The sequence below is a fragment of the Urocampus carinirostris genome, chromosome 4 (assembly GCF_059441175.1).
Source record: "Urocampus carinirostris isolate Australia breed hairy pipefish chromosome 4, RoL_Ucar_1.0, whole genome shotgun sequence".
Taxonomy (NCBI): domain Eukaryota; kingdom Metazoa; phylum Chordata; class Actinopteri; order Syngnathiformes; family Syngnathidae; genus Urocampus; species Urocampus carinirostris.
The window spans coordinates 5,494,959-5,508,775 of NC_142352.1; the positions used below are offsets into that span (position 1 = coordinate 5,494,959).

A 13,817-nucleotide genomic window follows, 5' to 3' on the forward strand; every position below is an offset into this window, starting at 1 on the left:
CGGAATTGATCCATAATAGAATGCTCCACTCCTGTTTCAATAGTGGTGTGTCGTTTAACAACGCTGACCTATATCCAGTGTTCATTTTACCTGTGAAAAGTGATGGGTCCCGGGGACTCGCATGCTCAAAAATCTATGGGTCCCAACAGAGATCTATATTCCCCAAAATTTAGTTTTATCGGGGTTGAAATTGTAAATCGGCGACAAAAATATGATATAAATCTATATATTTATTTAGTTTTAATCATCACAGTTAATCGGTAATACAAATCAGTTATCACTTCAGATGTTTCAGTTCATATATTCTTCGTGGTTTGCTGTCCTGCCACAATTGTAATGCCTTCTCAAGGTCCAATCCATTATCATCCTCTTCATAGCGTAACCAGGAAGATAATTTAGTCCATTTGGGCATAAAAGTCCTTTTCTTGCTTGGAGTATTTTTTTGTTTATTTTATTTCGTCGAATCGTTCGCTTCAACACACGTGTTTTCCTTGCCTCCGCGATCTTCCGAAGAATTTTTCTGTTTTTTTCGTGCCAGAATTATTGCCGTTGTTATCACTTTCTGCATTATGTTTCGACTTATTACTGAGACCGAAGAACTTATCAATTTTGTGTTGATTTTCACCTTCCCTCGACGACAACCACCACAACAATGACGTCATCTCGAAGCAACGAGATCTTGTTGCCCGAGATCGACGTGCAGACGAAAACTCGAATCGAGAGACCAAAACAACAATGGTGGATCTGCCTGACGAAAAGTTTGGAGTGCGGTAATCTTTGTAAAAAAAAAAAAAGTAATCGGGTAGTAATGACAATTTTTGTGTCAAAAAGGTTGCGTCCCGGGGACACACGTTGATTTGAGACTATGCGTCCCCAGCAAAAATTATGCGTGTGGGACGCAGGGACGTGGGCAAACGAGAACACTGTATATCTACAGTGGAATATGAAAATAAAAAACCTAGGCCAGGGGTGTTCAAACTTTTCATAAAGCGGGCCAAATTCGGTATACTGAAAATGTGTGAGGGCCGACAATTCAGCCTTGCCTTCTTTGAAAAGTCGGCAATAAATTCAACCTCCATAAAAGGTTTGCAGTGCTTGAGACCAGCGTCACGACCTTGTAGCTTGCCTTTGTAGCATTTTCATTTGACTCGCAAGGTTTGGTGAAAAAGTGCTGCTGTGTCGTTAAAACAGCTTCCAGTTGCTTCACCTTTTCACAGCGTTCGTTTCCAGTTAGCTTTTTGTAGTCAGCATCTTTGGTCTGGCAGTGCCTTTTTATATTATATTCTTTGAAAACCGCCACAGTCTCTTGGCAACATGGGCAGACGCAGTTGTTTTGGATTTTGGTAAAAAAAGAAATACTTCAATTTCCACTCGTCCTGCAAGTCGTTACAGTCAATTTTTTTGTTTTTAAATTTACAGTCGCCATGTCGGAAATGGGGTGAGCTAAAATTCTCACAGAAAGCCAAGGGTGGTGGCCTAAAATTGTGGTTGTTGTTGTCTTGGTACAAATGTATTTTATACTTCGAGCAACTTTATTAGCGGGCCAGATATTATCAATTTTAAGACAACTGTAACTGGCCCCCGGGCCAGACTTTGGACATGGCTGGCCGAAGCTATGAGAGTTCACGAAAATGAGCGCAGCCATAGTCTAATTCAGCGATCTCAAACTCAGTTTTGCTGCGCAGCCAGATCCAGACTTTATGTTCTGAGGAAAAATACCTTTAGATACAAATTTTTTGCTTTGTTTTTCAGTATTATGTTTTATAATTAAACCCGTTTCAGTAGCCTATCCTGCATATTATAAACATGAAGGACAAGCATAACACAAACAATGGGCAAACAATGGTTTTCTTGTTTGCGTTGACTGGTTTACTTGAACAGCTGGGTGAATGAAGTTTAACACCTAAACCAACTCACCTTGTAGACAAAGTAAGGCAAAAGCTCGTTTACATATTAACTGGCCTCTAGTGGCCGGAGAGAGCATTCGAAGTAAGATCAGGCCTAAAAAAATCCAACCTGTGATGAAGATAAGACCAATTTGTTGAATCGTCTCATACCTGTTCAAAGAATGCAGGAATCAAATTACGTCAAAGGAGCTCTTTTTTATTGATACAACTATTTCAGCAAGAAACTCAGCGAATCTCAGATATGCGTGGGTCTTTATAGTTTCAACACAGCATGTGTAAACCGGTCTAGCCCCGCCCCCTTTCACGCAACACCCTTTCACGTGTACATGCCCAGGGTTCCGTCCTTATTTGGAAGTGTTTTTAAGTTTATGCCAGTTTATGTCACCTTACCCTGTTGTCCTCCCTTAAGGAGGATTGTTTATACCAATTCGTCTGCCGAGACCTTCCCGAGATGTAAGCAACATTTCTCCCAATTGTAAGCAAGTCTTTCTACATTTCAGCAAGTCTCCTGAACAAATGTATGCAAATCTATTCTACAAATGCAAGTTTATATTCTACAACATATTGGTGGCCCGTACGGGGATTTCTTAAATGGGCGCATTCATAGTCTAATTCAGCGATCTCAAAACTCAGGGGTCTTATCTTCATCACCTGATCCGGTTATTACAGCCCGGCCTAGCCTGGTCACGACAAGTTAAACTATTTGAAGGATTGAGCCTCAACTAAACCGGAATTTTCATCTTATTTGCGAGGAGAGGGAAGAAAGTGTGATTTTGGCTGACTCGCTCCCGCAACTTTGTGTCTGACAGTGCTGGTTTTATGCCAGAAATGTACCCCCCGCGTAATATGTCCCCCTGTCGTGCAAAGGTTACGAAAACGACTTTGTATCTAATATGTGGGGGGAATGTAATACACTAATGCATCTATTACAACGTGGTCATCCTTTTAATTGTATTTCTTATTTTATATTACACTTAGATTATTTCAAATTTTATTTTTAATTTCATTGTTTGAAAATGCAACATTAATTGCAAGCTGGTCATCCTGGAAGGGGGATGACCTCATGTGCGGTCACTTCTCAAGGTTTCTTCATTTTTCTCATATTGAGGTTTTTGAGTTTTCCCTTGCCCTCATGTAGGTTTAAGATCAGGGGATGGTGTAAAAATAGTCTGTAGTTTGCAATGGTCTCTCCAGCCATTTGAGACTCCTTGTGATTAAGGACGTGACAAATAAACAGGAATTGACTGAGGTTTTGAGTTTTCCTTGCCTTCATGTAGGTTTTAGATCAGGGGATGGTGTCATAATATTCTGCAGTTTGCAATAGTCTGTGGTCTGTGCAGCCCTTTGAGACTCTTTCTGATTAAGGGCTATACATACAAACATGAATTGACTTGACTGAGGTTTTTGAGTTTTTTCCTTGCCCTCATGTAGGTTTTAGATCAGGGGATGGTATTAAAATACTCCGTAGTTTGCGATGGTCTGTCCAGCCATTTGAGACTCCTTGTGATTAAGGACGTCACAAATAAACAGGAATTGACTGAGGTTTCGAGTTTTCTATGCCTTCATGTAGGTTTTAGATCAGGGGATGGTGTCATAATATTCTGCAGTTTGCAATAGTCTTTGGTCTGTGTAGCCCTTTGAGACTCTTTCTGATTAAGGGCTATACATACAAACATGAATTGACTTGACTGAGGTTTTGAGTTTTTTCCTTGCCCTCATGTAGGTTTAAGATCAGGGGATGGTGTAAAAATAGTCTGTAGTTTGCAATGGTCTTTCCAGCCATTTGAGACTCCTTGTGATTAAGGACGTCACAAATAAACAGGAATTGACTGAGGTTTCGAGTTTTCCTTGCCTTCATGTAGGTTTTAGATCAGGGGATGGTGTCATAATATTCTGACCTATCACCCTTCTCCCAATGCTTCGAAGGACGATTGTGATATTTGCATCAAGGACGGCGCGGACCAATCAGCCAGAGGCTTGGTCATAATAGTCTGTGGTTTGCAATAGTCTGTAGTCTGTGCAGCCCTTTGAGACTCTTTCTGATTAAGGGCTATACATATAAACATGAATTGAGTTGACTGAGGTTTTTGAGTTTTTTCCTTGCCCTCATGTAGGTTTTAGATTAGGGGATGGTTACGGATCCTGTATTCTACCCTTTCCCTTCTTCCTAATAAAACTCAGAGAAGTGGGTCCTGTCTTCGTTCCGGTCCTGACAGGTACCACATCTTCCCCAATTTAAACAAGGAATAAAAACTCAGGTACTTCACATGTACGATTAGAATGGGTCAGGTTGAAGGTCGAGGTCACTAATAAAGAGACAGAAACATGGTCAGAATTAGTGAACTGACGGAACAGATTAGTCTACAAGACCGGTACACTGAAAACTAAGGGGATAATGGTGCTACTGTCAGGGTCAATGCCTTCTTACTTTCAATAAAGGTCACCTAAAAGTATAATTTCTTAAATTATGACCCAACTCGTATTTCTGTCTGGATGACTGGGGGTGGAACTTAAGCACCTATCGTAAACCGATCGCACGCCTGTTTAATCGTCAGCGAAAAAGACATGGAATCCTTACTATAACCCATTACTCATTTTTCATTCCAAAAAAGTGGAATAGATTCCAAATGAGGCCTACCTGTTTGCCTCCCATGGACTCAAACATCTTCTCCAACTGGACTCTGAGTTGCTGGATGTTATTCAGAAGAATGCATGGCTGTCGGAAGGGAATAGAAAACAAATGGGCGTCAGCTGGCGATACATATTTAATGTCCACGCCTCGGGAATATAAATGACGACGCCCCTTGCGCAGAGGCGGCATGTGAGGTTGGACTGACTCTTAGAATAGAAAATACGTTGCGAGAATGAGAAGTAAAAAAAAAAATCATCACAGGGATCCATCAGATAGCATTTTTTGACACATCATCTTTAAAATAAGTGTGAGGTGTCTACTCACCATTGGCAGTCAGTGCAGGAACACGATACTACAGGGAGAGGAATGCATGCGCTGAATATGCCGGACATTATCGATTTTGCCGCACTCTCGCAAATTTACCTGATGATGAGCATTAATCACAACGCTATTTATGCTAGCCCGTCAGCAGGGTTGGGTAGGGTTACTTTAACTTGATTACTTTTGGATGACTCCAATACCAAATATGCTAATAAAAGACAAAATAAACTAAATATGAATAAAATGATGACTCACAACATGTGGTAAGCTTTCTCTCCTGGCTGATCTCTGGCAAAACTAACATAAAATGCGACAGAAACAAAATAAAAATAAATCCAAAAAGCCTGCCAACATCATTTTTACTGTTCCATGTAGTCCATTACTCCCCAAGCCTGCACAAAATGTAGTCATTTTATTCATATTTATTTTCTTTTGTCTTTAATTAGCATATTTGGTATTGGAGTCATCCAAAATTAATTGAAAGTAATCCAGTTAAAGTAACCCTACCCAACCCTGCCCAAGACACACCACAGCTAATGGTGCCTCCATGTCCCTAGTAGTTAAGAGATTTGTACCATTATTTTGGCCTGAGAAGGGATGGGCACTGCCAGGCTGTAATTGCCCAAGATACCCCACACGTAATGGTGCCCCCATGTCCCTAGTGGTTAAGGGATCCATACCATTATTTTGCCCTGGGGAGGGATGGGTGCAGCCAGGCTGTAGTTGCCCAAGACCACGGTTGGGTAGGGTTACTTATACTTGATCACGGTACTTTCAATTACTTTTGGATTGCTCCAATACCAAATATGCCAATAAAAGACTAAATAAACTAAATATGAATAAAATTATGACTCAAAACACGTGGTAAGCTTTCTCTCCGGGCTTTGATCTCTTTGATCTTTGGCAAAACTAACATAAAATGCGACAGAAACAAAATGAAAATAAATACAAACAGCTTGCCAACATCATTTTTGCCGTTCCATGTATTCCGTTACTCCCCAAGCCTGCAAAAAATTGAGTCATTTTATTCATATTCGATTTATTTTGTCTTTTATTAGCATATTTGGTATTGGAGTCATCCAAAAGTCATTGAAAGTAATCCAGTTAAAGTAACCCTATCCAACCCTGGCTATTTATGCTAGCCTGCCAGTAATTCTTAAAGGTTTTTAGTCAGGTAGACAGTATATACGTTCTCTGCCCTGGATGACAAGTGTTTGGACCCAGTGCTTATTCAAAACCGAATAGTGCGAATTGAAAGAGCTGAGACTGAGTGAACCCAGGGGTTGACCCAAAAAACAAATTTGTATGGAGCCTCTAACTTCTTTATATAAGCCTTATAATGAATGCAACAAGTTTTGTGTGTAACTATATTACTGTAAATCCGGTCTATAGAGCACACCTGATTATAAGCCGCACCCACCACATTTTAAGAGGAAAACCGATTTTGTACATACACAAGGCACACCTGTATATAAGCCGCATGCGCCCACATTTAAACATGTAACACAAACACAAAATTAACCCGAACCCGACTTCAGGTCCCGCGATTGAAACTAAATGTCCTTCATTAAAGTCCACAGTCCAAAAATCCCAGCCGGCAAAATGAACGGTAAATGATACCGGTACTTAAGGTTTGATGCAGACCTGCAGAGTCCGGGTCCCGTTGAAAGTAATCCAAGGAAAAAAGTGTATATTTCCAAAGGTAAGGGTGGGAAAAATATATCAGATGAACACATTTGCTCAAGCAACTCCTCTTTTTTTAACCAACTTTTTACCCCCTCTTCTTTTCTTGTCTGTCCCTCACCTTTAGCGGTCCCCACTTAACCTCGGCACCCGGCGTTTGTTCCGCCCCTCATTTTTCGTTCACCCGTGCAAAACATAGCGGCCGTTAGAAAAATTACATAAATTGGCCGAATCACTGAATTAGCCGCAGGGTTGAAAGTTAGGGCAAAAAGTAACTGCTTATAGTCCGGAATTTACGATAGCCTCCTATCAAAAGTTGGATGGAGAATGATGCCTAACATATCTACTCTGTTGTTTTATACCTCCTCGAGATTAGAACGTCATTACTATATGGACGAGTGACAATATTCTTCTTTTTTTGATAAACTTAAAGAAATGAAATGACGTCATTTTCATTTTGAGGATTCGGAAAAAAACGACAAAATGGAAGGAGCATAACGTGCACGTGATAAAAGCAACAAAAAGAGTGCAATTAAATGTAGAATGCATGTATAAAAACCACCAAATAAAATCCCTTCCCATATTTTTCCATTTTTAAGATTCCTGAAAACATCTGAAACAGAGGCCAAGAGATAAGTAATCACACTCTTAAGTAAGAGCAACTAAGAACATTTTCATTTGTTTTTAAAGCATTGACTTCAAATAGTCATCTCGAAAAAACTGATTTGCAAACAATAGAATGCAAGCATTGGCTCAGGAGGTAGAGCGCTCGTCTTGGGATCAAGAGATCGCAGTTCGAATCCCGACTCCTCCGTGTTACATGTCGAAGTGTCCCTGGGTAAGACACTGAACCCCTAATGCCCCCAATAAGCGCTTTGGAAAGTCTTGACTTGAAAAGCGCTATATAAATGTAGATCATCACTTACCACATTCTCCTTGTTCAGATATAACGGGAAATCCTTGGAAATGATTGCGGCATATTGCAGAAGAACCTTGTTGATAGTCTGTTGGACGGGAGATAGGAAATGAGAGTTACACACAAATACAAAACGAAGAAGAACAGAAGGACAAGAGCAGTACACATTGTCATAATAAATAATCCATCCTCCATCTCTTAAAGAGATCTCAATACGTACTGATAGCAATTCAAGCCTCATGAGCATTAGCTGTGGAGTTCCCCAAGGAACTGTGTTAGGACCGTTATTGTTTTTACTGTGTATAAAATATATTATGTTTACAAACGGCACTACAAAATTGGCTTCACGTACAAATCAGCAGGAATTCCAGGCATGAATTACCTTAGTAAAGTAAAATAATGGTTTGATAAAAAAAAAAAAAGTTATCATTAAATATATCAATAAAAAATTCAGCAAAATACAATGGAATACAAAAAAAAGTTCAAATTGAAAAATAAAAGGTTTGATTTTCTGTGAGTGATTATTATCCAGGGCAGCACAGCGTACAGTTCTAAGGTCTTGGGAACCTCCTGTGTGGGTTAAAATCCAGCTGCCGGACTTACTGTGCGGAGTTTGTATGTTCTCCCCATGCTTGCGTGGGTTTCCCCCGGGCACTCCGGTTTCCTCCCACATTCCAAAGACATGCATTTCAGGTGGATTGGCCGGTCCAAATTGTCCATTATCCCTTATATTAGCTGGGGACCTCATCTAAATACCATTCAACTCAAAAAAGTAAAGGTCATTGCAGTTATGTCATAATTTGCCAGTTGCTCTCACCTGCATTCACTCGTTCAGCCCCAGCTGCCACTCGTTCCCTACTTATTCGTCCTTCTATTTAAACACGTCATTCTCGTTCACCTCTGGTCAGTCCGTCTGCGGACTTTTGACTCTGGCTCCCGTTTTGATCCCGACCTGTTTCCTGTATCGATCCCCGATCCGAGCTCCGTTCTCCTGTCCTGGCTACCCATATCGTAATTCTGTTTCCTGTATCAATCCCCGATCTCTCTCTCTCTCTCTCTCTCTCTCTCTCTCTCTCTCTCTCTCGTCCTCCCCTTTTCTCTCACTTTCTATCTCTCACTCTCCCGGTCTCTCTTTTTCTCTTTCTTTTTCCTCTTTATCTCTTTACCCTCTTCTGCTCTCTTCCTTTTTCCCTTTTTTCTCGCTTATCTCTCTCTCTTGCTTTCCCCTTCTCTTTTTCTCCCCTTCTCAATTTCTATTTTTCTCTCTTTGTATATATATTAGGATTTCTTTATTTTTCTGTCTTTTTTTTCCCTCTCTATCACTATTTCCCTTTTTATCTCTTTTGTTTCTCACATTCTCTCTCTCTTTTTTATTTCTCTCTCTGTATATTTCTCTCTAATCTACTCGTCAGGCCTCGAAGAGAATGTTTGTTCTATCGTATGCCCCCCCCCGAGTAAAATGAGTTTACACCCTTGTTTTGGGATGTGACCAGAGTGCCCAGAGAAAACACTAGCAGACACAGGGAGAACATGCAAACACCGCACGGAGCGGCCGCAGTAGCTGAAATCGAACCCTGGACCTCTGCACCTTGGGGCTACAAGCTAACGCCCTAGCCACCAAGCCAAGTTACTTTTTGTTGTTTTTTTGGGAATGTGGGAGTAAAACGGAGTGCCCGGAGGAAACCCACACAGGGGAGGAGATGCAAACTCTGCATGGGGGAGGCTGTGGTAGCTGGAATTGAACACAGGACCTCTGCACTGTGCCCCCATCTTTATATCTTATCATTCAGCAGTGTTTTTGTGCTAATAATTTGTTCTTCCTGTTTGTAAATGGTTGATACCTAAATACACTTCATTCATTCATTCATTCATTCAGTATTGAATGGATATTCCATGATAACAGCTTGACCCTGGTAGACATTTTGTGATAATGGATATGTCAAAAACCAAAGCAATAGACTTCATAAGCTCATTTGTATGGACACTAACAACTGACCTTGGCAAAACGGCACATTAAGTGAGCCAGTGCCTGAGGGTTAGGACACTCCAGCTTCTTGATGATCTCAAAACTCTGGTTCAGTTGCGTGAACACGTCCACCACCGAACAGGAGAAGAGGGCGTGCTCCGAAGTCTGCTGAAACTGTGAAAAGGGGGAAAAAAATGTAATATTGCATCAATAGACTTCCAAGTTAGCTCTAGTAAAGAAACAGAAAGGATGAAAGGAATGGAAAAAGACAGAGGGAGATAGGAAGACAGAAAGAGGGGAAAGAGGGAAGAGAGGGGAGTATAAAAGAAAGAGAAAGATAGAAAAAGAAAGACAGTAGGAGAGAAAGTAAGAAAAGGAAAGAGAGGGAAGGAAAAAGGAGAAAATAAAAATAAAGGAAGAAAGAAAGAAGGGACACAAAGATAAAATGAAAGAGAGAGGGAAAGAGAAAGAGAAAGGGGAAGAAAATGAGAAAAAGAAAGGGAGCTTGAAAGAGTGAGATAGAAAATGATAGAGATAGAGAAACAGAAAGAGAGAGAAAATGAAAATAGAAATGATAAATGGAGAAAAATTCAACTCATTATTTGATTTATGATTATTTTCAACGGGACCCGGACTCTGCAGGTCTGCATCAAACCTTAAGTACCGGTATCATTTTCCGTTCATTTTGCCGGCTGTGGTGTTAAAACTGTGTACTTTATATTCAGTTACAATCGCGGAACTCAAAGTCGTGTTTGAGTTAAATTTGTGATCGTGTCAAATGTTTTAATGTGGGCGCATGCGGCTTATATACAGGTGCCCCTTGTGTAAGTAAAAAAAAGCGGTTATCCTCTAAAAATGTGGTGGGTGCGGCTTATAATCAGGTGCGCTCTATAGTCCGGAATTTTCAGTAAACAAAAGACTGCCAGGGGCAGCACGGCAGCGCAGTGGTTAGCGCTTGTGCGGCACAGTTCATGTCATGGGAACCTCCTGTGTGGGTTCAAATCCAGCTCCAGACTTCCTGTGTGGAGTTTGTATGTTCTCCCTGTGCTTGTGTGGGTTTCCTCCGGGCACTCCGGTTTCCTCCCACATTCCAAAGACTAGCATTTCTGGTGGATTGGCTGGTTTAAATTGTCCCTAGGTGTGAATAAGCGAGCGAGTTGTCTGTCCCTGTGTGCCCTGCGATTGGCTGGCAACCAGTTCAGGGTGTCCCCTGCCCACTGCCCGGAGATGGCTGGGATGGGCTCCAGCCCCCCTGCAACCCTAATGAGGATAAGCGGTACGGCTAATGAGATGAGAGATGAGAAAAGACTGCCAATGAGAGCACTACTGCTCCCTAGAGTATTGAAGTTGCAATTGCACTTGATTCTTTGAAAAGTTGAAAAAAAAAAAGGTTCCATTGTCAAATGTGTCTGCGTCCCCTTGACAGAGCCTCCAGAGCCCCACTCTTTGAGAACCACTGGTTTATATTATCTTACAAACTCTGATGGCCGCATACCAAAATGAGAAAGGATTGAAGTAAATTATGACCATATAGTGTTCTCGTTTGCCCGCGTCCCTGCATCCTAGATGCATGATTTTTGCCCGGGACGCATAGCCTCAAATCAACGTTCGTCCCCGGGACGCAACTTTTTGGACACAAAATTGTCATTATTACCCGATTACATTTCTTTTAAACAAAGATTTACCGCACTCCAAAGTTTTCGTCGGGCAGATCCGGCAGGTGTTGTTTCGGTCTCGCGGTTTGAGTTTTCGTCTACACACTTATCTCGAGTTGTGTGGTGAAAAGTTCGTCTCTTTTTAGAGAACCGGCTTTTTCGGCTCAACTCATTCAAGAGAGCCGGCTCTCAAACGGCTCACTTGCTTTGCTGTCTTATATTCCAAATGATTATGTTGTGTAAAGAAGTTAAGAAAAAAAGGAAGTATAAAAGGAGAAAATGAAAAAAGACAGGTTTGTGGTTATCCCTTTAATCAGTATATTACCAACAATAATTTAATGCAGACAATTAATTCATAATTTGAATAAGAAAATGTATTATTGTACTCAATTATATTTCCATGTATTTTTCCTTCTACAGTGAACGTCCAAGCGACTTCATTTTTGAACTTTTTTTCTAATAAACCTCATTCACGTCGAGCAACTCACAACAAAATGTTAATTAACAATATATATGATATAACGAAACACATGTACAGTATAACATGTTAAACTACATAAATAAACACGCTTGAAAACAAAAATATGGTGGAAGATGATTTTGTATTTTGTAAGGGAAAATACGACCGTTTTACTCTAATTCAACATCAGCTTATTTTTTATAGTTTTCCCTTCGAATCAACATTTGTAAAACTGGAGTGTCATGCCCAATTTCGTTGTCACAATATGTTAACCCATTTTGTAACAATGACAATACAGGTATATTCTATTGTTTTTGTCCGTATTCGTTCCATTTTCACTCGTCTCTTGTGTGTGACCCGAGGCAAAGAGCAACCCATCTCTGTGTGAGATTCTTCTTTATCTGAGACTTGGAAAGAAATTCATCATAGAGGATCGTCCTTGACCCGGTAAAAATAAATCAAACAGCGCATTGAGAAATACAAAAAAACACAGTTTTTACTCACTCCGTCTTTCTTATCCCTCTCTAGAGCGCCATTGAGAAAATCCATAGCCACATCCTCGTTCTCATCCAGCCACTGAATGACAAATGGCTCAAACCACCTGAAAGACAGAAAAGTAGAATAGTCACGATGGTTTATATTTAGTGATGTACTTGATGCGTTTGTCAGGTGATAAAACCATTACATTTTGATTTGTGTTTTCGCTCAAATGTCGAATATTTCGCCGACCAATAGCCTGACTACAATTCTGTGAAATACTGAGGAAGTATATCTGTCATGATTGCTGATTCAGGGTATCTGTGACTGCCCAATTGGCGCTGATTGTTTCAAAGACTCTTTTTAAACCCCCGGCTTCCAAGAGGAAGCTGTCAGACCGTTTGCGAACCTATGCTCCCAGCTAGGCAAGCTCCATACCTTCCGACATTTTTCCTGCCCTGTTTTCTCCTGCCTGATACCTGTTGCTGAACTGTTTCTGGACCCGTTTCTGCCATGCTCTCCCGTCCCAGATAGCGACCAGTATCCCTGCTGCCTACGATTATCCTTGCTCGACACGGAAGTGCCACTTCCACGTTCCTGCCACCTGCTACCCGTTGGATCGTGGAAGCAAGCACTACTCTCCCTCTGTATCAATAAAACTGAGTAAACGAACGCTACGGGGTCCTGTCTCCGTTTCTGGCTTGTGGCAATATATATTATCTGCACAGCTCAGACCTGGGCACTCCGGTCCTGGAGGGCCATACGTCCTGCCAGATTTAAAAGTTTGCTCTTCTTTAACTCAGGCGATACAAATTATAACCTCGTTAGCAAGCTAGCGAGTGCTCGTTAACGATACTCGTGATTGGAATCGCCAGTATTGGATCAGAGAAACCTCAAAAATCATGCAGCACATACGGCCCTCCATATATATATAATTTAAACTGTGAGCATTATATTCAAATAACTACCATATGTGTTTTTATATCATTAAATCATTTCCTCCTTTCACAATAAGAGAAAATTCAGGTAAAAAAGACATTCTACTCACAAAGAATACTCCGGTGGAACTCCCTTGAAGGCTGGCAAATCTCGCACATATTCATTATGGAACCATTTGACTTTGAAGTGAAGATTCATGTATTCGGTGCTTTTGCATAAGCGGTGCTTATCGTGCTCTGAAATGCAAATGAAAAAAAACAAGGAAGGGGACCAGTTAGAGCAAAAATGCTGAAATGGCAAAAACTTTAAAAATACAATTACGAAAAACAGTGTTCGTTTTAACCCACACAGATGTTTCAGTCTGAAAGAAAAAAAAACATTGTTATAAATCTAAGCCTTCGATAACCTCAATCGCTTGAATATAAATACCGTATTTTCCGCACTATAGGGCGCACCGGGTTATACGGCGCACCCCCAAAAATAGTTTTTGGTCCTATATCTTTCATAGATAAGGCGCACCGGATTATAAGGCGCTACAATGGGAACGTCGACAAAACAGTCAGATGGTTCAGTCCAACTTATTACCCCCTTAACATTCCCAAAGCTTGCAAAGAAGCAAATACGTGCCGTAGACACGTGCGGATGCGGTGTCCGTACGATGTCACTCAAATGCATCGTTCCAAATATCATTCGGAAGGTTTAAGTCTTGGAATTCAAGAAATGCCAACCATTCCTTACTTTCTATTTTCTTTTTCGCTCGCAACTTTACTGTGCATATGACAATAAACACTTGGAATTGAGTTGAATTCACTCAACTCATCACAGCAACATCAAGATCGTTCTAAAACAAGATACCGGGAA

At 40.8% G+C, this 13,817-nt stretch overlaps 1 protein-coding gene across 1 annotated transcript in view; it reads right to left on the bottom strand.

Moving 5' to 3' along the window:
• The window catches only part of unc13c (unc-13 homolog C (C. elegans)), a 296,369-nt gene that overhangs the window by 52,121 nt on the left and 230,431 nt on the right, over positions 1-13,817 (bottom strand). Inside the window, exons 20-24 of the mRNA XM_088333511.1 lie at positions 13,066-13,192; positions 12,045-12,141; positions 9,456-9,599; positions 7,470-7,547; positions 4,546-4,623 (exon numbers count right to left, since the gene is read on the bottom strand). Coding sequence (XP_088189637.1) covers positions 4,546-4,623; positions 7,470-7,547; positions 9,456-9,599; positions 12,045-12,141; positions 13,066-13,192 — 524 coding nt within the window. The remainder of the gene's footprint in view (positions 1-4,545; positions 4,624-7,469; positions 7,548-9,455; positions 9,600-12,044; positions 12,142-13,065; positions 13,193-13,817) is intronic.